The 25,000-nt window shown below is 42.5% G+C and overlaps 1 protein-coding gene across 1 annotated transcript; it reads right to left on the reverse strand.

The window, feature by feature from the left end:
* Positions 1-12: 12 nt before the first annotated feature.
* Positions 13-21,062, reverse strand: LOC119906452 (ubinuclein-2-like). Its single transcript, XM_038723874.1, is given in 18 exon segments — positions 13-628; positions 2,212-2,280; positions 3,791-3,998; positions 4,105-5,382; positions 5,384-5,635; positions 6,494-6,536; positions 6,669-6,719; positions 8,046-8,189; positions 8,928-9,038; positions 9,390-9,496; positions 10,725-10,854; positions 11,223-11,293; positions 12,446-13,010; positions 14,351-14,454; positions 15,860-15,970; positions 16,818-16,919; positions 18,513-18,629; positions 19,852-21,062. Coding segments are annotated over 18 exon segments (3,816 nt in total). The 5' UTR covers positions 20,158-21,062; the 3' UTR covers positions 13-581.
* Positions 21,063-25,000: the final 3,938 nt, after the last annotated feature.

A 25,000-nucleotide genomic window follows, 5' to 3' on the forward strand; every position in this document is an offset into this window, starting at 1 on the left:
ACAAATAATTTATCGATATTAATTTAAGCTACTATTTAACAGTCATTTGTGGGAGCAGAGGTGACCAACAATAAAATTTCTACGGACACGACGATTCCCACATCTGAGACAAGAGACAGAAAAATAAAAATTCATTACGGTTTTTCTTTTTGTACTGCAAGAACAAGAGTCCTGTTATTCCACATAAGCTTAAATACAAATTATATTACGTAGCGTACTACTACTCTCATCTGTACCACCATCTCGTTCGCACTCATTCCACAGTGATCAAGGTCGGTCATATGTAAACATGTTGACAAAAATAAAAATAAGCTGAACAAAAAATAAGTTCTCTCATCATTCACTCCGTCTTGTTCTCATACCCGGTTCTTTAGAAAATACAGTTAAATTAATTCATCATTGCCACTTGCAGCGAGGATAAATTGATTCTTCCTTTAGGTCCATTTTAAGAGGCAGTGGAGCCCCGCCCCCTCATACCACATCACCGCGTCAGCCAATCGAAGTGAAGAGTCCTATTGGTGGATGTGTCCAGGAGGCTGTGATGTCACCCCGCTGGTGTCCACCTCCTACGCTGTTATTGGTCAGTGGGATTTCCTCTTCATGTCTCCACCCTGGCTTTGGTTCGCATCTGAGAGGAGAGGACAGATGTTTAAACGACTCTGACGTCTGGATGAGAGCAACTCTCCTGTCAGACTGTTTGAAGCTCCTCCTCACTGTGGATTAAACTCGGCCTTCGTTATGTAATATTTGAATTTGTTCAGTGGACGTTAAAAGGCTCCATCTCAAAGTTTTATTTTCTACGTGGGAAAGCTTTCTTCTTGTATAACCCCTGAGTAATGCTCACACTAAACCACATCCACCTCCTCACATTTACACACCAGTTTGAACACTCACTCGTGTCTGAGCAATTACAGTGAGTTGAAGGCCGCTAATCCTCCGCCTTCCTTTTTTCTAATATATTTATTTTTAGTTATAACTATACTGTATTATTAGTTTCTTTTTTGTCTATTTTTGTCTCAGTCTATGGAAGCACATTTTTGCCCCTGTGATGAAAAAGATCCTGTAAGTTGTTATAATGTGAAACTTTCTCAAAATATTGACTTAAGATAGAAGTCAATATTTTGAGATATTAAGTCAATATTGTGAGACCCTATGTCATTATTTTGATAAAGCTTCTCATTATATTGGGATCTTTGTTTTTCCATCACAGTGGCGGTAATTGGCTTCCATACACTTTCACTTAATGTCTGGAGTCAATTCTTGCTATAAAACTTCAATCAAATCCATCATTAAAATAGTTGTACATGAATCAATTAACAAGTTGTTCACACTCTAATCATGATACTGTAAATGTATCGCTAATAACCAGATGGGAATGTGTTTTTGGGCTAACTACCCGACTAATCTACAGATACCTCAGCACAAACACGTTCACATCACCCAGCTCTACAGAGCCACACTGATACATGAGCCAGTACAGGCGTATCACAGATATATTTATACCAGCATTCAAAATGCACTACAACTTAAGGGCTGACATGTCTGTGGGTCAACTTGGCCATTATTTACTGGAGCAGGAATAAGATTTGGGTTTAAGACCTGACTTTGGCCTCATTATTTACACAGAAGATAAAAATGTTCAGGCTTGTTGCAGACAGACAACATTATGTTATCTGAGATGCACATTTTAACCTCAGATATGTAACTGAACAAAGACATGGCTTTAGTGTCAAACTAACTTATAATAATATTCAGTGTAGAGTTTGAGGTCCATCACACGGTGAGTTGGTTAGATGTTCAGATGTTTCTTTGGTCGCACATAATCCAGGGGAGACTGGACTGTGTAAGTGTCTGTTACAAACTGAATTCAGCCACATGTGTATGGTGGACAGAATTTCAATTTCACATGTTAATTACACTGCTGCTCTCAAATGAAAGAACCATCTGTACAACTGAATCCTCGTTAAGCAAACTACTGGAGGAAAAAAAAACAACATCTCTGAATAACGTCAACTGCTTTACAACATGCTTCTACTGTGCTACAACTACCGAGGACAAACCAGAGACATGCCAAACACACACCAGATACACTGAAGCGGGCAGAAAGAAAGAGAGCACACAAAACAGCGGCCGAGCAGAGGCCAAAAGCTCGACTTGACTTGATGGAGAGAGAGAGCGACACAAACACACACACATGAGAATGCAGATTACCTGAGAAAGCAAGCTGCAAGTGAGGAGGTAGGGCAGCCTGCGACCCTGACTGGAGACTCTTATACAGATCTGAGGAGAGATGGAGGGAAGATGAGAGGGAAGAAGGCAACAACATGAACAACAACAACAACAACAACAAGGGGGAACACGGAAAAGATGATGCAGAGTGGGTGGGGCGGCATGTTAAAATGGGGGACCAGCAGCAAAAGAGGGGATATGTACTTGTGTGCCTCGCTTCACTTTGATCAAAGTGAAGCGAGGCACACAAGTACAAACGGTTGAGATGACAGAGACGGACACAAAAGATGGAGAGAACAAAGAAAGGGAGACAGTTTTTTAAAATTTTTTTTTAAATGGAGCCAGGGTGAGAGGGTAACAATCAGAGCAGACACAGTGGAGGTACTGCAGCTTTACCTCAGTATGAGTGCGCACACAAACACGCGTGAGCTGAACATACAGACGCTGGATTTCAAATATAAAGACAATGAATACATAAATGGTTCCCATTTATCACTTTTAGTCCCCTAATCTATCTTACATCTATCCTGCTTTATACACATCCTCCTCTAGGAGTAAATCTGCTTCACAGAGGACCAAAAGATTTTGTGTAAATATGAGGAGTTAATTAGCAAAAACAGACATCTCCATTTGTATTTATTTTCCTAAATTATGTTGTTTCTTTTATTTATATACTGTAAAGTAAATTTGTACCAAGCACAGTCGAACTTATTTATCTGTGAAAAGATAAAAAACAGATACTATTATGAATGGCTTGTTTCTTTCTTTTAAATTTGAAGAAAACAACTTACATTTAGTGAGTAAACCTATTCAACTATAGCTGTCTTTGCAAGCGGCAAAGTCGACGGGCTGCTAATTTACAGTGAAATTTTTACAGCTTGTACAGGTATAAGTGATGTAAATTAATATTAAAATAGATTTCTTTCAAATTTTAATACAAAAAACATGAATCATTCAGCCCTAGCTGAATTTTAAAAACCTAAGTGTATTTTAATCTGACGAGCCACTGAAAAATTGAATTCATGAGGCTAAATAAAAATGTTTAAATACAAACAGTACAAAAATAAATTATATTCCAAAAAAAAGTAACCTAAATATCAAATGTTTAAAAAACTATAAAAATGTCAATAAAAGAAATAAAAACTAGTTTAAAAGGATAAGTCTTCTGATATTCTATATTTTCGTATTGTCAACAAATTCCATGAAAAACTCTACATCAACAATGATCCTACCAGGTCCTGTCTGTGTATCCACAGCCTGATTTACCTTACACCTCTGTGTCAAGGATATTATTTAAAAACGCAACATGACTGAAAATAGTCCAAGAAATGCAGTGCCCAGCTTTGACTTTTAATGGTATTTGTTGACAGTATGTCACCAATATTATTTTCTAAAAATAATAAAGCCAAGAAATAAATAAGCTTCCTCCTGTTCAACTGTGTCCTTTCTGTGTCCCTTAGTGTTGTTGCACGTGTTTTGTGAAACACTGAGTTATTTGGTCTTTTTTCCCCCTCTCATCAATGCTACATGGCAAAACTTAAAAGGTCTTGTGCCCACTCACCCATTAGGTCGCTCTGTGCTAGGGAGTATCCTGAGTTGGAGCTGGGTGCCGAGCCCATGCCAGCGGCCCCTGGGGCTCCGGGGGGGCTGAAATTGAGCAACGAGGGGAACTGAAAGGGCAGCGAGACGGGCACCAGGCCTCCCAACATCCCGAAGCCCAGGGGCAGAGCCGAGGGGCTGCCCAGGAGGGAAGTGCCTGCGGTTGATACCTGCAAACACAAGATGCAATGAAAAGGGAGATTTAAGTTGAATTTACTCAGAAATGTGACTCCATCTGCTTTTGTTCCATATTCTTCTTGTCGCCAAGAAACGGACCTGTGAGAGGTGTGACGTTGTGGAGGACGTGGCCAAAGTTCCTGAAGCCGCCCAACCATTTCCTGCCTTGGAGCTCTGGCTTGCCCCGCCCACCATCCTCTGCCTCTGCCCATGGTTGGCTGAGACTGACGGCGCAGAAGACGAGGGAGTTTTGTCTGGGTGAACGCAGATAGCTGAAACCACTGCCTTGTTGCTGTTGGAGTTGTTGTTGATGCTACTGTTGTTAGTGGTGGACTGAGCTTTCTGGCTTCCAGCGAAGCTGCAGCCGCCCTGCGTCTGCTTCAACTGCACGCTGCCTGATACATTGAAGGGGGGCCGAAATGTTTTGGTAGTTTTGGGGGAGTACTGGTGTTGCTGCTGTTGGGTGGGGATCATCTGATGAGAGAGCGGGTGTGAGGGCGAGGATGACGGGGAGGGGGAGGAGGAGGGAGGTGGGGTGGGCGCAGGGGGCCGAGGGGTGAGCTTGATGATGGGAGAGGAGTTGCTGCTGTGGGAGGACTTGGTGAGGGTGGCCTGCATGGGCGTGATGAAGTTGGCCTGGTGGTGGCTGTGGTGGTGTGTGTGGGATTTACCTTGTGAGGAGTGGGAGGAGTGGGAGGTGGGGGACGGCGAGGAGGCCACCGGGGAGGGAGGGCAGAAGGACTGTAGGGCAGGATGGGGGGTAGAGTTGGAGCGGGACTGTGAGGAGGGGGATGAAGAAGGTGTGATGCTGCTGCTCACGACGCTGACGTTGCTGCTGATGCCGCTGGTTTTGGCACTACTCTTCGCTAGTCCTTGAGGGGCTCCCATAGTTCCCAGCATCCCCACCGGGCTAACAAAGCCCTTCTGATGGGGGGGCAGCAGAGGGGAAGCCGTGGGAGGAGGCCGCTGCTTCGGAGGAGAGGGGGAGGGGTGTGGATGCATCTTGACGCCACCGCCCATCACCAAGCTTGGCCTGTGATTGGGTGATGCCATGGTGATGAGTCTCTGAGTTTGGGTTTGGCCCATGACGCCAGATCCTTTGATCAGGCTGTAGGGACCATTTGCAGTCCTGGAGGCCAGAGTCAGGCCCGCTGCCTGCACACGAGCCACTGAGGTGACAACGGGAGACAAGGAAGAGGAGGTAGAAGAGGAGGTTGGTAGCGTTGTTGTTGTTGTTGTTGTTGTTGTTGTTAAGTTCCCGGCAGAAGCAGCTGCCAGCTGTGTGGACTCCACCTTAGAGAGGGAATGTTGCTGCGTTGTGGATGCGACCGAGGCAGACAGCTGAGAGGCTGAGGGGTAGTGAGGAGTGACGGGGGGGAGGAGAGGAGGTGGGGATCTGCAGGGGCGGGGGTGACAAGGGGCTGTCTGAGGGGCCCAGGCCCTTGGATGCATTGCTGAGGAGGGCCAGCGCGTGAGAGATGGAGTCCAGAGAGGGAGCGGTCAGATCCTCATCCAGAGAGTCTGACAGGCAGATGGGCTCCAATGGCGTGGAGGAGACGAGTTGGCGGTTGGAGGTCAGAGACGGGGTGGAGGTCATGATAAGAGGTGGTTTGTGGATCCACAGACCCTCCTAAAGAACAGAAGACACATGGTCAGTATCAGTAACCCCGAACATGACGTAAATCCTCAAAAGTAGAGAGACAGGACTTTATTTTCCCCCGGCCATGTTGGCCACACCACCGGCTATTATTTCAATAGCGGCTTTTATACAAGACTTACAAAGATGGAAACAACCCTCCAGCAATGAAATAATAAAATTAATGCTAAATAACAAATGTGTCTTCAGAACTATAATACTGGCAGCTCAGGCTGGGCAATAAAACAATAATGGTAATTATGACGATGATATAATTTTCCTCAATAACAATTTAACAAATGCTCAATAAATGTTTGATTTACTTCATTTGAATCACAAATGAATTAGCACTTTTTTCTTCTTTTTTTTTTATTGAGAAAAATGCACTGAAAAAAAGATTTTACTCATGCCGATTTGTTGAAAAAAGATTTTCTCATAATTTTTTTGAATGTTATACCTCAGATTTATTAAGTGATTCACTGTTCAGCATCAAGTGTTTGTCCTGTTCTGACCATAAAGAATAGTTTAAACCACAATAAACCATCTGGTTTCTTTACCTTTCCCTCAGGAGCAAAACTCAGCCTATAAATGATTTGAAACTTATTGTGATAATTACCGATATTGAATGATCGCAATAACATTTTTGGCCATGTCGCCCAGCCCTTCTAGCAGCCAAGACACACTATGAGGCAGTGAACAAAGTTCATTATATTGTTGCTTCATGATTAAATGCTGTTTGGAAAATGAGTTCAGACTAAATTACTGTGGGTTTAAAAAAAATCAGTACTGTAAAAACAAAACTGCAGTTGGATATTTTCAGATATTATACAATAAATGACCTGAGTCACTCACCTTGGCTTTGGCCTTGGGCCCAGGCACCATTCTCCTCTTAACTCTGTGTGACAAATACAAGCAAATATTCAGCCTTTTGTATTTACATTTTGCAAGTCCATTCTTGGGAGAAAAACCCTGAGCAGTTGGTTTTACTGAGGGAACACGAGCTGTGTGACATAGTGTAAGTACTTACAGGTTTCCAGTGAGGTGACTGTGAACTGAAAGACTCTCCTTCAGCAGAATCCTGAGCAGAGGAAACACACAACGATAAACACAGGACAAGAATGGCTTGATCATCGTTGGGTTAAATTTCTCAGTCACCTCAGCCTGTGAGAAAGACAAACTTGTCTGTGTGTTTGTTGACGAGCAACACAAACATTTGCAGAAATACTAGTCCAGTTTGACATTACATTGACAATGGGTTTAGAAAAATGTGCCCGAACTTCCCAACTGCAAACTCCAGCCTATTTTATTTTTCCAACTAGAATACACAATCACAGTTTCTATAACATAAATAAACACATTGTTGTTGGTGGGAGTGTTAAGACTGAGCAGAAAAACAATTCTGTCTATGCAAATATGGCTTTGACTGTGTGCTGCATGCCCTTACGTGTCTTCAGTTAGGATGTCACCTCGTCGTTAAGTTAAGTTCTACTTAACTACCAGACCAGTTCAAGCACCAACCGGAGGTAGCAGTGTTTGTCACTGGGGCAAAACTAAAAATAATTAAATCATTATGGGGGAATTTTGCCTCTGCAGACTCTCAGGGGAGCAGCACTACAGACTTTGGCATCATGCAATAACTGATGGACGTCCTAACTAAAGACGCCCTAACTTGATGAGAAAACTGACAGATTGCATTTTCCTTTTGACACCAAAAGATCATGGTGTCATGTATATGCAATAGACTGTGGGCGCTGTTTCACGTATTGAATTTGAATATTGTCCACTGACAGGAATCCACTGACTCCGGCACGTTACGGCTGGGCCACGGTTTTGCATTTTAATTTTCAAATCTGAATTAGCATTTAAACATTGTCCACTGTACAGCAGAGTACAACTTTGAAAATTAGTTTTATCATTTTAATTTGATCATAGAACGCTCATACTGAATGCAATACATGAAAATAAAAAATTGGATTATTGGGTTTTCAGTTTTACTCAAATAACACATACATATGTGGTAAATGATAACACCATTGTGGAATTACATTTTATTCTATTATTATTATTATAATATAGTCCCCTACAGGCTTCCATACCATCTTCTGTACGCGGTCATTCTGGCGTCTTACGTCTTCTGTCTGTATTTCTTAACTACACACACAATACTTTATGATTATGTGTTTTTGTAATGTACAGCTGCTGTAATATAATGTTAAACATGCTCATAAAATAAAACACCCTCACTAACAAGGAGCTACCAGTAAATGTAGTAAAAATGAATTGGCTGCTATTTACAACAAACTTGGTTCGATGGGGAAAAGCAGATACATTTACCAACTGACTAAACTAATGCTTGTCTCAAAAGTGATAAACAGCAACACACACACACAACACACTGACAGACCTGGCCTGCATCCAGCCTTTGGGCCATAGTGGTTTGACCTCATTCTCTAAGAAGGCCTTGAGGTAGTCCTCCACAGACAGAGAGCACTGGTTCTCCATCTCATAGCAGCTCAGCTTCACTCGCACCAGGCTGCACAGCAGGATCCTGCACAAACACAATTACTCAATTCAATGCAAATCATTCAGTGTTAAAAGTTAGGCTGCAGGTGTTGAGCGCACAATGACTCAAGAGAAGAGGTAATAATGACCAATAATTACTGTGTAAAAAACTAATAAAAAGGGTAATGTGGACGCTGTTGTGAAAACGAATGATGATAGAAAAGTAGCTGCGAGTCAGTCTCAAGGTTTTCACATTCACGCAGGCATCAAATTCAGCCTTCCACAGTAACTTTAAAGATAAATTGAATTTGATCTTTTTTCCAGGGTAGAGTGAGAGTAAAACTTTATATATATATATGAGTGCAATGCTAAATTTGTGGAGTATTCTTTTAAATGTTTTATTTGGTGAAATGTTGGGACTATATTGCATATTTTAAAGGCCAAAAATCACACGGGACTAATTTAATGGCATGATAAAGTAAAGAGACACTGTCACAGGATTAATGCTTCACATTTATTTGCTCTGTACCTGTACTCTGCATAATGACAATTCCCACTTCATTCATTTTCAAAACCTTTGAGGCCGTGTATATCTCCATCCCAGCAGCTCAAACAATTTTTAAAGGCCTGTGTAAGATCTGTTTACTAGATTAGACACCAAGTGTGCAGAGCAACAGGAAAGATGGAGAAAAAAAAAAAGGGACAGGGTGTGACAAAAAGGTGAGGATACAGAGTCAAACCTGCAGCACCACAAACACACAGCTAGAGCGTCCTGGATCATTACCTGAGCTTGTCATCCCAGACAAACTTCTTCCGCGGGCCCATCACCCTTTTCCCAGGCTTTTCCTCATCCTCCTCCTCTGAGCCATTCTTATCGCCCTCTTCTGACTGCTGCCTGCAACACACACACACACACACACACACACACACATATGTAAACATACATGCACATATACATACATTCACCAACGGCTTGAACAAATGTTTTCGTTAACAATCATTAGTATACTATTGTATGTGTGTTCTCAAGTTACAGGAAGAATTATGCTCCGTATAAAAATAAAAATAATTACATACGACTCAAACTGTCATTTTTTTTTTTTAGATCAGTGTTAGTTGTGGTTTGTTTGATAGAATTCATCATTAACACCTACTGAAAGGCACAGGCAGAAGATAGGGAGAGCTAGGGCAAAAGCTTTTAGTTTGAGTTCACCTGCTTAATTTATAAAACAAAGGATTTACTTACTTTGCAACCTTGGCCATGCAGTCCATGTTGTATCTGGCTATCTGCTCTGGCATCACACTACACACCGCCAGCTTCAGCTTCAACAGCGGCGTCCGCAGTCGATCATCCTGGGTGAGAGAGAGACGGGGTGGAGGCATTAGAGGGAGAACAGGAATAAAAGGAGGCGAAAACAAGTTAGCGTACTTAGCCTCAGAGTGAGGAGAGTGAGAAAAAAGATGGAAGCAGAGCGACAGTGGGAGATAAGAAAAAGGATTGAAGAAAGAAAGAGACTAAAGAAAAGCCAGAAAGGAGGGAGAGCAAAAAATAAGAAGCAGTGGTAACAAGAGAGAGTCAAAACAGGAGAAAGTGGGGGAGTATGTTGATGCTTTTTGTCAACAAAGCTACTTTAATGGTCTGTGACAAAAGACATTTGGAAGCCTGTTTTCAGCAGCAGTCCTCGGTGCACTAGTCAGCCTACACATGAACAGCTGAAGCAGTGAAGACGGCTGGGGATTAAAAGCTATATGAAAAGCCACAAATAATGTGGAGGATCAGTTTGGGGGTTAAACAACATGAAGCTGAACAGAGCAGCTCAAATGCTCAGAAATATGCAAATCTGAAAACAGAGTTTGAAGGGAGGACCTGGAATGATATTTTGCTGCTTCCTTGATTCATCTGTTATGAAAGATCCTTCAATAGGTGATATTTCGGAGTGCCAGATGAGCATGAGTGAGAGGCTAAATAAGCCACAATTACTGGTATGACACAACATAAATACAACTAGCTGCAATGATTAATTGAATAGTCGATTAGTTGTCAACTGTTTAATTAATCGCCAACTAATTTGAGTAATTTTTTAAGAAAAATTACATGATTCTTAAATGCTTCTTAAATGTGAATATTTTCTGGTTTCTCCTCCTTTATAACAGTCAACTGAATATCTTTGGGTTGTGTTCATAAGAGATTTGAGGACGTCGTCTTGGGCTTTGGGAAACACTGATCGTCATTTATCACAATTTTCTGACATTTTACAAGGTACATTTATTGTCCTATTACAACAGGATTGAAAGATGAGATGAATTTTGTAGTTGAAGTAAAAACTTAACTTAGAAATTAATCGACAGATAAATCAACAATTTAAATAATGGTTGGGTGCAGCCTTCATCTACACAATTATCTAAATATAAATCAATTTGAAGACTGCATTTATGATGAATTATTCCCCCCATTCTTTTTATGTCAAGCAATTAGAATTATTTCTAAAAATAGTTTTTTCATTGCACGAAGAAGTTTCGAAGATGATCTAAATTTATTGATTTAAACTGAGGGGGTTTGTTACAGATACGCCTCACTCACCTGGATGTTCAGACTGAGCTTCTTCATGCGTTTGAGGAGGGCTTCTTTGTTGCACGGCACAAATGCCTCCATGTGTGAGTAGATGTCCGAACGCATGGCAGAAGGCTGCTCCTGGACCTGCAGCTCAATACTGAGGGGAGGAAGAGGAGGAAGAACGTTACAGCGGTGGAAAAAGACCGGGAGAAAAAGTTGGTAGGATACAGAGAGACAGAAGAAAAAAAAGAGATGGGAGATTGAGGTGAAGGATGGGGTAGAATAAAAGGTAGTCGCACCGAATAAGAGGAGGGTGAAGATAAAGTTGAAGAAACAGGGAGAGGTATGGAAATGAGAAGCATGTCATTAACACGTGCAACGAGAGACAGAGAGAAAACAAAACACTTAAAGACAGCAGGAGAGGTAGCGAGGGAAATCAGCTGAAAATGAGTGAGAAAGATTGAAGGGGAGGAGGAGAGTGAGCTGGGATTTGGCTGACTGTGATTTAAAAGCTGTCCTACTCACTCCAGCAGAATGTTATTCATGTCCAAGGTGAAAAATTTTTTCCGACCCTCTTGATCAAACTGCCGCGAGGCCTGTGGGAGAAAAGGTTGAGTCAGCACACCGGCACTGTTCCATACAGTACAAATACATAGATCTGTGATGCTGTGCCTCTAAGGACTTTGTGCCGACAGAAACACACTTCCTCACTTCTCTTCTACTTACACTGACCTTCGCCTGACTGTAATTTTAAACCATAAACTTTTACACTTAACCCAACTGGATTTGGCTTGTTTTGTTTGGCTGGTGCAATCAAACTCTGGCGCAGACTAAACAACCAGATCCTCCAGGTCTGGTGCAGTTGTTTGTGGTGTGAACACACAGGATTTTGTAATACTACATATAGGATACAGTTGTATTCTAATGCTCATTATGAACCATTTCTTTGCCGTTTTGTGTGAGACCACCAGCAAAGAAAAATAAACACATAAGAGGCATAAAAGTGCTGCATGATCTGCTGTCTATGGACCACATAGAGCTGATAATGCAGGATGACAAAATTGACAAAATTGTCTAATTAGTGAACCTGTTGCTCTGCATGTTGATACCTACAGTTTCGTACCTATATAGGTTTGTTTTTTAACAAGTCAATCTGAAAACTGATTGGAATTAAAAGGCAATATCATGTTTTTTCCTTGGCCCGGACCCAATTAACCAAACTACAGGTCAAGCGACCTAAGTGACGCTTTCTTTGACGAATCTAAGAAAATACTCATTTATTATGTTGAATCTCCAAATCTTTCCACATATATTATCTTTGAAAGCAACAATAAAAACTCGCCATGTCTTTATTTCGCTGCCTCCCTCCTCCTCACTCTTCTTCACCTCTGTATTCTTCACTTGCATCATCCTTTTCAAACACCTCTCTTGACATTTTTACCAACATCTAGAAAAACATTTCTCTGCTACAGATCGACTTTGTGGCTCCGAGATATAAGAGCAACAAGAAAATAAGAACTTCTTCAAAAGGATGTGATGCCAACCCTGCTGTTTTAGTTACATAATAGCCCTCAGAGTTCAGCTGGGAGCCATGTTTCTTCAATATAAGAGGCTATTCTCGTTGGACTAAACAATACCAATAAATATTTTGTGCCACTTCCTGAGCTGATTGGCATTTGTGTTTAACTTCAGTGAAGAGGCTTCACAGGCAATCGCATCCTCCCACAGAGCGTGGGCATCTGACTCACCGCCCGCAGGTCCTCGATGCGTTTAATAAGAGGAGCAGGCAGTCCATCAGGCAGCGGAGGCGGAGACAAAAGTCCACTGGAAGACCCCAAGCCTCGCCCTTGGCCACCTCCTCCTCCTGCTGCTGCTGCTGCTTTATTAGTCGGAACGCCTACTCCCAGAATGCCATTCTCCCTGGCCGCCACCATGGCGTGCTGCTGCTCAGTGTCCAACAAGCCAAAGTCCAGGTCGCCTAGGAGATCCTGCAGCTCCTTCTCATTGGCCGAGCCCAGCAGTGACATCACAGCGGGGTCGGAGGTGAGGTCTGCCAGTGAGAGGTCGGTGCTAGCTGTGTTGCCCTGCGGGTGGGTGGAGTTAGAGGCCAACAGGTGGTTCGTTGAGTTGGTGGAGTGGGGTTTGTTAGCCCCGCCTCCTGCCGGGCCGGGGTGAGACATGTTCAGGTTTCTTTTCTTCATCTCTTCCTTCTCCCGGGTGAAGCGGCGGAGCATGGCCGCCAGGTACAGCGAGTCCTTCATCAGCTTCTTCCTCTTCTTCTTCTCCGGTCGGTGGAGGTTGAGGACTGTAACTCTGTTGGAGGAAAACAGCGAAATGCTAAGTACACATGTTGAACGAAAGGTGATACAGTGGCCTAGACTGCGTTGGCATTTTGTTTCACTTCATTCATTCAGACATAAAGTTTGATTACATGCACATCCTGGTTTTATTATCTTATTCAGGATATGACATTTATGTGGAACATGACATGAGAAACCCGATTATTAGCCTCTCTGTTTACGCGATTCTAACAGTATTCAGTTTTCTGCTCATCTGTGTGGAGTTGTGTTCTGGTTCCTCAACATCTCAGCCACGATTTACTGTAGAATAATCAGAAACCTGGAGAAGGTGTTTACACGCCACAGTGTCCCGGTTTCCAATGAAGGAATTCAGGTAGCATATATTATAGCAGATCTGAGTCACTCTCATCCACACTTGTTGCCATTTTTCTGTCGTTATTTTTCATTAATGGAGCTAGCTAGTTATACTATACTAAGCTCTAACCACAAACAAGCACAACAGTAGACGTATTTGAATCGCTGCACAAATGTGAGATCATAATAAAGCAACAAAGGCACTTTCAGTCACATTTAAGAGGGACAGAAAAGTGAGTAGGTAGAGGTAAAAAGCACAACCTGAAAATAAATGAAACCAAATAAAGAGACAACAGTGAGGATAAACCTGCAGTCTGCTCTGAAAGATCTGACACACACATACCTATATATAACATCATCTGTTTCATAATGGCACAATAGCAATAGCTACTGCTATTTTCAGAATGGCGGCAAGAGTACTCGGCCTATCTGAGCGCGGATAATGGAGCGTTTTCTAGAAGGTGGCTGGCTTGTCACAGCAACTAATAGCGAGTCACAGTCAGCATCCCTGCCTCATGATAGATGTATGAGAGGATCTGCACAAAAGCACAGGGGTATAATGTCACACAGGGTGGTGGACTATTAGCGCAGTAAAGAGTGGATAAATGCGTCATCACATTGGCCCAAGAATCCATGGGTGTCCAAAAGGTCAACTTTTCAAGCACAGGAGAAAAGCTTGGCCATTTATGTAACAGTGTCTGTGTGTTTGACATTTTAAAGTGACTCCCCCCCCCCCCCAATAGCTTGGCTTAATGGTAATGAATCATTTGATTATGTGGGAGATCTTTTTAAAGATCTATTTTAAAGATGCGTGGAATGACCTCCTGACGAGAGACAAAAAAGCAGGAAATACAGCTTGCTTAGCCACTCTTGGGCCATTCATCCAGCTTCTTAATTAATATAAATCCTTAACATGAAGCGTTACCTCATCAACTGACTCAAGAAAACCACTAAAAAAAATAAACACAGACAGTAATATTATACCGCCATGATTCTCACCCTTGTTTAGGTACTCTGTTCTTCTTCGGGTTCTTCTCTTCAAGGTTGTTCACTTCCTTCTTTTTCCTCTTCTTAATCACCTGCCCCTTGTCGTCAACCAGCTTCTGAAACAAGAGCACACACAGTCCTTAACTCAAATAAGCAGAAGCACAGTGGCAAACGATCAATTCTGTCTGAGGAACACACACAGTGCTCCGCGCGTGTGTGTACGTGTGTGTGAGCAGGCGTACACCAGTATGTCCTTCAGAGATTTCTCTTGATCGTGAAAGATAACGTCTACCGCACATCTTACTAAAACCAATGAAAATCAAGCTCCTGTTGGGAGGACATTCACATTCCTCGCTGGGACTGCGGAGATCCTGCTGTGTCATATGTTGACCATGGGACAAGCAAGATCTTAGTAACCATTCTATTTATCCCAAGGAAAACACATCACACAACTCTTCACCAGTAAACCTGCTTTATTCAGCCGTGAATAAAGCAGGTTTGGCAACGAAGCTCACATTTCTCAAATTTAGACATAAAATCATATAACATGATGAGACACACTACAATTTGTCCACAGTGTCCATGGAGCTGTTTTGCCTAAACAATCGTGGTACAGGGAGGTAGTGCATTAAAAAAAATCAAGACTAAGTCTAAAGCCACGCTAGTAGCTCTGTGAGGATGTACGTCACAGCAGAGTGTTTAACTAAATACTAACATAAGCTTGCTCACCAAGGTTATTATAGTTTTGTTTTTTTCGTTAGTTTTTATTTTTATTTCAGTTAACGACGATGTTTTTTCACATCTAGTTTTTGTTAAGTCGTTCGTCTTCGTTAAAGATAATAACCTGATGCTCACATGCTCTCAATGACAATACTAACATGGTGATGTTAAGCAGGTATAATGGCGAGCATGTTCAACATCTTAGTGTAGCGTGTTAGCATGCTAACATCTGCTGATTAGCAAAGTTAGGGGGATCCCCAAAAATCACTGGGATTTATCCTCTGCGTAACGTGAATGTCTGTACAAAAGTGTGAGCCAATCCATCTAATACTTCTTGATCCAGTCTGGACCAGAGTGGTGGACCTACCGCCCGACACTGCCCCCCCAGAGCCATGCAACTAGTGCGGCTAAAAACGCATCTTGATCTTTACTTGATCCTTCAGGTCACGTGGTGCAAATAACTGGAATAAGTTACCTTTGCATATAAATATAGATTACCATAAATGTTGAGTTATGAGCTTATATTGTTGACTTATTGTTGATGAGTTAAGTATTATTGCGTTGGCTTGTTTGTAGTATGACGCCGCCTACTCACGTGGACTCCCCCATCTTTGCTAGTATAACAGCCATAATGGAAATAAGTCTTGGACTTCACAGACTGTCGATGTAAAAAAAAACGCAACTAAACTTTAAAAAATATACACAATCACAAATCATTTCAGGGTCTGAGAATGTGAGTTTAAAATACTGTACACAAAAGTTTTTCTATGTTCTGTGATGTACATGTTGAGGTAGTGTCACCTTGTCCCCCTCTCCCTCTGAGTCAGAGGCCGCTCTGAACTGCAGCGTGCCAGTGTTGATGTAAAATCCCCCCAGCTTTGTGGTCAAAGACGCAGGCACCAGCTCATCATACTGAGAAAGAAAAAACAAAACAATAGAAGACAGTTTGTGGTATAAGATCACAGGAATCTAGAAAACAATAAATCCCCAAAATCCGCTGTCTGCAGATTTCAAAACATATTGAGTAAATGATGATGTTTTTTGTTAACATTTCACAAAGCAGCCCATGCTTTTCTCTTGGTCAGTGAAAATGGATGGCTTGTTGAGCGCCAAAATAAATAAATCACTAAAAAGAATCACAGTCCCTCCAGGCCACAGATTTTTCCATCACGGAGCATCTCAAAACAGAAAAAGGGGTCAAACAGGCGCTGCCAATTTGTGAGTGCAGCGAGTACAGGCAGCTATCAAAACAACAAAACAATTATCACATGATGGCAGAAAATCCATACAAAGAGCATAATTCTACCTATTACAGTCAGAAAGAGAGTGATATCCTCTGAATACTGAGCAACAAACACTGCCAAACAAAAACATGTACGAGGAGCACGTACGTATTCATGACTCATGAGGATGATTTTAGACCGTAGTCTCAGGTTGGATCTAAGGAGGGACAAGTGTCTATCTTTAGAAACGCCACTGAATGCACTGTATTAAAACAGCAAGCCAGGAAATAAATATTTAACCACACTGGAATAATGTCTACCTCAACAGAACAAGGCAAGAGAACAGTAGTTCAGAAATGTGACGAGGACAGTAAATAAATACGCAGATAATAAATAAGGGAGAAAAGACAACAATGTGCAATGTTATTGTTAAGACTAAAGGGAGACATCCGGCTAAATTAAAGTGACATCCTGGGAAAAAAATAGACAAATAAGTCAAAAATAGCCTCTTTATTAATAAAGTGAGGGGTACTCACAGCTTCTGAGTTGTCTATAAAGGGGTCTGTCTCGTCATAGCCAAAGCCTATATCAATCAAATCTTGCATTCTGTCCTTCCTCTTCTTTTTCCCTGTGTTACCCTGAAAAATAAAATAAATAAAAAACAAACCCAAACATTAAGTTTTGACTTACAAGAAAATTCCTCACATTTAATCTAACCTTAATTAATAAAAAACGTCCTCGCTTTCTCTATGAGGCGGTTGATTTAGTGGCATTTGATCCCCTTAAGAACACAAAAGTCCCTTTTCCACCGGATGATACCTGCTCAACTCGACTCAACTCTACTTTTTTGGTTTTCCATTGGGCAAATCTGGTACCTGGTAGGTATTTTGGTATTACCCAAGTGAGCTGAGGCGATGCCCAAATGTGCTGTGAAAACTGATCGGTAGGAGAGAATCGTCACTATTCACTACATCATCATTGCTCATGCCAGACGGCGTGTCACAAGAAAACAAATATGTCAGATAGTTAACTGCAACGATCCTGTTACCTTATGTGTGGCATGCAATGTGTGTGTGGGTTGCAGGTGTGTTTCGTGTGGAAGGTCATGGCAGTTTTGTGCGGCGTTGCTATGATATTTTGAATTCTCAAATATCAACATCAGCCTCAAAAATATCATATCAGTCAAGCTATAGAAACAATCAATACTGAAAATATCACTGAATATACGTATAACTGCCTCTGTTGCCCCTGAGTTGTTATCCAAACTGAGGCTCTGAGGATAGCGTGGTGTCGCGTGGTGCTGTACAGACTGTAAAGCTCTTTGAGGCACATTTGTGATTTTGGGATAGATAGATGAATTAAATTTACTTGACTCTAACAAGTTACTAAAAGACACCAACAGAGTGGTTTTAACTAATATATCAGCTGATATTAGCTTATTGCAGATAGTAATGAGGTAAATATTTGTCAACAAGTAAGAAATTGCAATAAAGAAATAACAATAAGGTATACATGAGGTAATTTAGAAACAGTGTCACCTTGTTTTCCCCCCCAGAAAGCACTGACATATAGATTCTTCAACTGTAAAATGTCCCACTTGTGTTTGTTCAGTATTATGTGTTTACTGGCAGATTAGGGCTGACCCCGAATAGTGGAAGATTCGATGCTTTGATGGGCGGAGCCTGACTCAACTGTCAATCTCACAGTGCTCAATGTCTGATTTTACATAGAACTACCTGTTTTCTCCCAATAAGTTAATATACTGCCTATTACAGTATACATTTCAATATATAATGCTGTAAATAAAAAAATGAGAAAAAAAGAAAGCTTTTAATAAATGTTTTTAAAGTGCATGAATAAATCCAGAATTGTAACCCTAACCCTCAAGGCAGGGGGCATCAGTGCGCATGTGTAGGCGTAGCGTGTATGCATGTGAGTGTGTAGTGGCAGAAGAGGAACTTGCTGTATAGATGGAGCCTTAACTTCACCGTTGTTGTGCAGAATTGTCTGCACCTCGCAGGATGTTCGGATCATTTATCACCATTGATGAACCACACGTAGAATATTACATCGTTTTTAAATAGTACTTGAAATAGACCAGTGAGGAACCGCGACGTGCATGCAGCTGTCGACCGCAAGAAGAGAGAATTTACCCTCCCCCCCCTCCTTTAACATAACTAGAAACACTTCCAAATGCAGATATTAAAAAAATAATATATATAATAACTCACATATTTATTTTCAAACTTTTTAGCCAGGGCCTCAACCTGGAGCCGCTCTCTCTCGTCATCGTTGAAGGGGTCCTTGGGATCGTGAGCTGTAGTCAGACTTGGAGGATTATTCTTTGCCTGGAACAAATAATGAAAAATAAACATTTGATTAAAAGATCATGATCCAATGTCAGAGCTAGGACCCTCACACTGAAGCACAACCAGCTTCAACGTATTATCATGTCACTGACACACAATAAAGTAAAACAGGGCTGCAACTAACGTTTCATTTCATAGTCATCTGTCGATTATTTTCTCGATTAATCGATAAGTTGTTTGGTCTATAAAATGTCAGAAAATGGTTTAAAAAATGTTGATCAGTGTTTCCCAAAGCTCAAGAAGACATCTTGAAATGTCTTGTTTTGTCAATAACCCAAATATATTCACTTTACTGTCATTGAGGAGCAAAGAAACCAGAAAATATTCACATTTAAGAAGCTGGATTTAGATCTTTTCTTAAAAAATGACTTAAACTATTTATCAAAATAGTTGCCGATTAATTTTAGTAGACAACTAATCGACTAATTGTTGCAGCTCTACAGTAAAATATGAATACATTCCCACAATATTGCCTAACCCCTAAAATAACTGAATTAACAAAATATGCCCAACGTGGTGCTGGCATGACCATCTTTTGGATTCAAAATAAGAAATATTTAATTATTCTACGGTTTGCAAACTTTCCCCCAATTTCCTCAAATGTGTAAAACAACATTACAGCTAAAACTGGATTATCCCAAACTGTAGGGAATCAAAACGAGCTTCTCTCTGATCTCTCAGCTCTGACATTTGCCTCGCTCCCATGCTACATCCTGGTCCTTCCATCAGCTATGCTCTCTCATCTATCTATCACCCGCAGCCAGAGGGCCAAACTGCATGTGGCATTTCCAAGTGCTGTAATGGCTGTGTGACTGGGCTGTTGCTGGGCAAGTCTGACTGAACAGGACACAGGTAGCGGCACAAGATAAGCGTGATCTCTACATGTGCAAAAAAAAAAAATTATACAAATACAGGACGTCCCCTCGCGAAAACAGCTACCATCTGTTAGAGCGCAGCTGAAGTTGGAAAGCACACAGAGTGGACCGGCTGGCCACAAAGTGCTGCTGTCTTTTGTGTCGACTCGCACTAATGGTCACTTTCAACCACGCTAGTCCACGGAAGGACAAGGTGCACCCCTCCTCCTCCTCCTCTCACTACTTAGCAATGACAAGTCCACACAAACACTTCCAAGAGCGTTAAAATGAACTCCAGCTGCGGTCCCGCTCGGCCTGGTACTGTTAGTTAAACTGGGGGATCCTACCTGGAGGTTCTGGATGAGTTCCCCGTAATTAAACTCGACGGAGGAGCGGTCGTCGGGCTCGGATAGGGACAGGTTGAGCCGCAGCGTCGCCCTCTTGTCGGCTCCAGCCTTGTCCCCGTCGCCGGTTTTGCCGAGACGACCGTCGCTGGCAGCCCCCCCTGCCCCGGTCGCTGCCTCGACCTCCCCGGCTCTACCGAAGTTGAAGTCGGCCTCATCCTCTTCCAGCCGGCGTTTCCTGGACTCCGCGGCTGTCCCAGCTGCGAAGGCCGTGAGGGTGACAAATTGCACTTTTCTCGGTTCGGCCATTTGGATGAGCTGCCTGCCTGTCTGAACCTCGCTCCGGACAGACAGCGACAGCAAGGAGAAGAGCTACTTCGCGAAACTACTCCAAATTGGTGGGTTGAAGAAGGTTTCGCGAAGCTCCGGCGGCGGCTGGGTGCCTAGACGGATGTCAGGGTCTCCTCCGCACCATACGAAGTGAACTCCAGGGGACGCGACGGGCGGGGAAAAGTTGTTTTTTCGGCAGCTACTTGCATCCTCAATTTGCTATGGGACCGACACATTCACAGGAGCCATCTTGGGTTTCGGGAGTAAATAAAATATCAGGAGAGAGGGGTCGTTGCGCCTGCGCGCACGCTCAGAACGGAAGCACCGTGACACAGGGGTCATCCCGTCCAATCAGCGTGCGCCCCGATCCTAGACCCGCCTCCCTCACAGCAGGCGATAATAACAACACTACCAGTACTATTATGACCTTTATAACGTGTGTGAGTGAAGGACGGGCTGTGGGAGACGCAGACCACATGTTGGGCGCATCCAAGAGCTTCACCTCGGGGTTTAGAGCCGACAGCTCACGCCTGTCTTTGTGCCTATTCAGGAAAATGCTGAATTGGGCATTTTTCCCACAATGGCACCAGCACACACTCAAAACATCAAATACTAAATGGAAGACAGAAAGCCAGATGATTGGCTGTCTCAGTTAACCACCCCAACACATCTGATGACAGACTAAAAGCCACCTGTTGGTACAGTTCAGCAGCCACGCTCCTCATTACAATAAACTGTGTGAATAGATTCAACATTTGACATTGATGCTTCTATTTTCTGTACTTCTGCAGTAGAAACCATGGCTGGATTAACCTGTTAGAAAGCACCGGGGCAACATTTTGCTGTTGGGCCCCAACTAACCCCCCACCTGCAGCCCTCTGTGCAATGTGGCAAGTCCTGTCAAGTAGACAAATTTGCAATTGTAAGAGCACAGAGATTTTTCAGAGTATCAGTTGTTTAATCGTCACGAGGAATACAATGTCTACTTTAAGTTGTCTAAATTTGAAAACATCGTCCACATTAGCATTATCGTCGTTTTCATAGAGACCTCCAAGGGCGTCACTTTGTGTCGAAAAGTGGTGGGGACTTTAGCGTATATAGGGGTAGAATAGGGGTGTGAAGAGACACTTAGCTCACAAGACGTCACGATATGTGCAGTAGGGTTCGTGACAACAAGATGATTAGATCTTAAACAGTGTTCTGAATAAATCTTTGATGCCACAATATATGAGCAGGTAGTGTGGGGGCCCTCCCCCAGGAAATTTTGAGCATTAAACACATAATTTCCTGCATACTGATGAAAGTTTCTGCACCAATTTATAGTGAAAATGTATTTATTTATTTATGTAAAGGGAAACACAAAATTTAGGTGAAAGGTGAAAATTCAAAATAGAAAAATAGAATATAATACAATGCAGTGCAGCTCTCAGGCATTCTTGCTTTCAAATATATTTCACCTGCAGATCAGCGTTTTTCATTTAATATTATCCCTGCTGAGTGAACACAGACATGATTTGGTCTTTATTACTCTGTTGTTTTGTTCACAGGGAGAGAACCGAAACCTGGCCAAAAAGAAACGGTGTCAAGAAGTTACTGATTGGTGCACATTTTTGGGTCATTTTATAATCATTAGTTTGTTTTGTAGATTATGTGTCTTATTTTTCCTCAGTGCACATTTGTTCCTTCTATATTTTAAATTGCATTGCATGTTTTCTTATTGTGCAAATAAAACTTTCTCAAAGCTCTCAATGCTATCAAAAAGTGACAGGGACAAAATCAGTCCTTTCAAAAAGTGATGGGGACAAAATCAGTCCTTTCAAAAAATGTCCCCAGCGTCCCCAGTGTAAATGACACCTATGGAGACCTCTGTCCACAGTGAAACATCCAAACATAAATAGTTAGGTTGATGACAACAGTGGTATCTAAATTAATGTTGCATGAGTATAGAAAATGAAATTTGTTGCCACAGAGGCCCCGCCCCGCCTGTGACTGGCTACACACACAGCCAGTTACTCTGCTGAATAACAACCTGTTTCACCTCCTTCTGCTCTGTGGTCACCTACAGTACACTGTGTTTTAATTAAGAATGCACCGATCTGACTTTTTCAGTCCCGATACCAATACCTGGACTTACTGATCTGATCTGATACTAGTGTAAAATGAATCATCTGTATTCCTCACTGTGGGGAAGTGACCAGGAATGAAAAGATGCGCTTACAAATTTAACCAGCTTAATGAGAATATACTGTCAGCCCGTGAAAATAATGTCTTCTGTTGCTCTGGAGGGGCTCTGTCAAGTCTGGCCCTGAGAACTGAAGAAGAAACTTTTTAACGTAAAGTCTGCATTACAAATGGAGCAGTTTGAAAAGTGAGGCCTTTTAGGAATTGTAGGACCTTGTGTTTTTGAGGCTTGACTTACACTAATGACTGAAATTCAGCATTTCTCTGCCTATGTTGCTTTGATTGAGACCATTCTTGTTTTAAATTGTCTCTCATAAAAAAAATCTGTTTGACTTTACAGAAGTGCAATACTAAATCCATGGAGTACTCCTTAAACCTTGTCATTCTATCAGGAAGTCATACATTTCACCAGTGCATGTTAATCAAACTGCAACTTTGACATGCCATTGTCAAATAGGGTAGAGTGGGGTAAGACACCCCCTCTACGCTCTATGTCTATTTCCTGACACATAAAATAATATTTTATAGGGTTTTTTGTATCTTGGAGATGGCCATGCTTAGGGTAACATAATTTAAAGTAAAATAAATGCCTACAGTTGTGAAATTAATTAGAATCCAATCAAATGTAAATTTTAGGAGAAAGGCATTTTCCACATGGGGGTAAATGCCCCCCCCCATGGTGTGAAATCACTATAATTTACCCCAAACATACTAATCTAGCATTTTACTACTTTAACCAAAAACTATAAAAATCTTAATGTAAATATACATATATATATATAAATTGAAAACAACAAAAAAATGTACTGAGAATGGTTCAGAAAGACCCCTGATGAAACGACAAGGAAGAGGAGGAGAGACCCTGCCTGGAGGAAGCCCGGGGCCCCCTTCTGGAGCCAGGCCCAGAGCCGGGTTTGCCACGGAGCCCGGCCGGGCACCCCCCTCTCCATCCCTTGGACCCACCATCCATCAGAAGATCCGCAGGGGTCGGGTGCGCTGCCACATGGGTGGCAGTGAAGGTCAGGGGCCTCGACAGACCAGACCCGGGCGGCAGAGGCTGGCTCTGGGGACGTGGAACGTCACCTCTCTGTGGAGGAAGGAGCCGGAACTTGTGCGGGAGATGGAGCGCTACCAGTTAGATCTGGTGGGGCTGACCTCCACGCACAGTCTCGGTTCTGGAACCGTACTCCTTGACAGGGGATGGACACTATTCTTCTCTGGAGTTGCTCAAAGTGTGAGGCGCCAGGCGGGTGTGGGGATACTAACAAGTCCCCGGCTGAGCACTGCTATGTTGGAGTTTACTCCTGTGAACGAGAGGGTCGCCTCTCTACGCCTTCGGGTAGTGGGGGAAAAAACTCTGACTGTTGTTTGTGCATATGCACTAAACAGCAGTTCAGAGTACTCAGCCTTCTTGGAGACCCTGAATGGAGTTCTGTATGGGGCTCCAGTAGGGGACTCCATAGTTCTGCTGGAAGACTTCAACGCGCACGTGGGCAATGATGGAGATACCTGGAAAGGCGTGATCGGGAGGAACAGCCCCCCTGATCTGAACCCGAGTCGGTGTTTGTTGTTAGACTTCTGTGCTAGTCATGGATTGTCTATAACAAACACCATATTCGAGCATAAGGATGCTCATAAGTTTACGTGGTACCAGAGCACCCTAGGCCAAGGATCGATGATCGATTTTGTAATCGTCTCATCTGATTTGAGGCCGCATGGTTCAGACCCTCAGGTGAAGAGAGTGGCGGAGCTGTCAACTGATCACCATCTGGTGGTGAGTTGGGTCAGGGGGTGGGGGAAGACTCTGGACAGACCCAGTAAGCCCAAACGGGTAGTCAACTCAAACCTCCGGCGGAGCTTTTCTGGTATCCCTGTGGAGGTTGGGGAAATTGAACATGAGTGGGCAATGTTCAAAGCCTCTATTGCTGAAGCCGCAGCGAGAAGCTGTGGTCTCAAGGTCTTAGGTGTCTCAAGGGCCGTAACCTTCGAACACCGTGGTGGACACCGGTGGTCAGGGAAGCCGTCCGACTGAAGAAGGAGGCCTTCCAGGATTTGTTGTGTTGGAGGACTCTGGAGGCAGTTGCAAGACAGCGATGGGCCCGAAGGGCTGCAGCCTTTGCTGTGGCAGATGCAAAGCAGTGGGTGTCGGAGAAGATCTCCCTTAGAGATAAGGTGAGAAGCTCGGCCATCCGCGAGGAGCTCAGAGTAGAGCCGCTGCGGCTCCCTTGCTCCCTCCAAGAGTTGTTTAGTTTGATACTGCCTACTATTTTAGTATTCTAAATTTTGTTATTGTTTGACTGCATACTGCAGTAAGCAAACATGCTTAGATGAAATATAAAATTGGGACACAGCTCAAGCTGAAAATATATATCCTCATTTACATCTCTGGACCTAGTCAAAAATAATATTTATTAAATTTTTACATTTTATGGGTATTCATACATGGAATTGGACTAACAGACATGTCTTTTCATTAATTTCTGCTTAATTTTGTTAATGTCATTCATACGAGAGATGAATAGAAATCAGAAAATTTAAATGGCAAAAAACATTTCACTTTGTCTCTTGTTATTAAAATAGTAAATTTTGGTTTTGATAATTTGTATAATTTGTTTTGTCTTGCTCCTTTCTCTTACAGATA

The sequence above is a fragment of the Micropterus salmoides genome, unplaced genomic scaffold, assembly GCF_014851395.1.
Source record: "Micropterus salmoides isolate LMB-PRFRI ecotype aquatic unplaced genomic scaffold, ASM1485139v1 Ms_hic_scaffold_1602, whole genome shotgun sequence".
In the NCBI taxonomy this organism is placed as follows: Eukaryota; Metazoa; Chordata; class Actinopteri; order Centrarchiformes; family Centrarchidae; genus Micropterus; species Micropterus salmoides.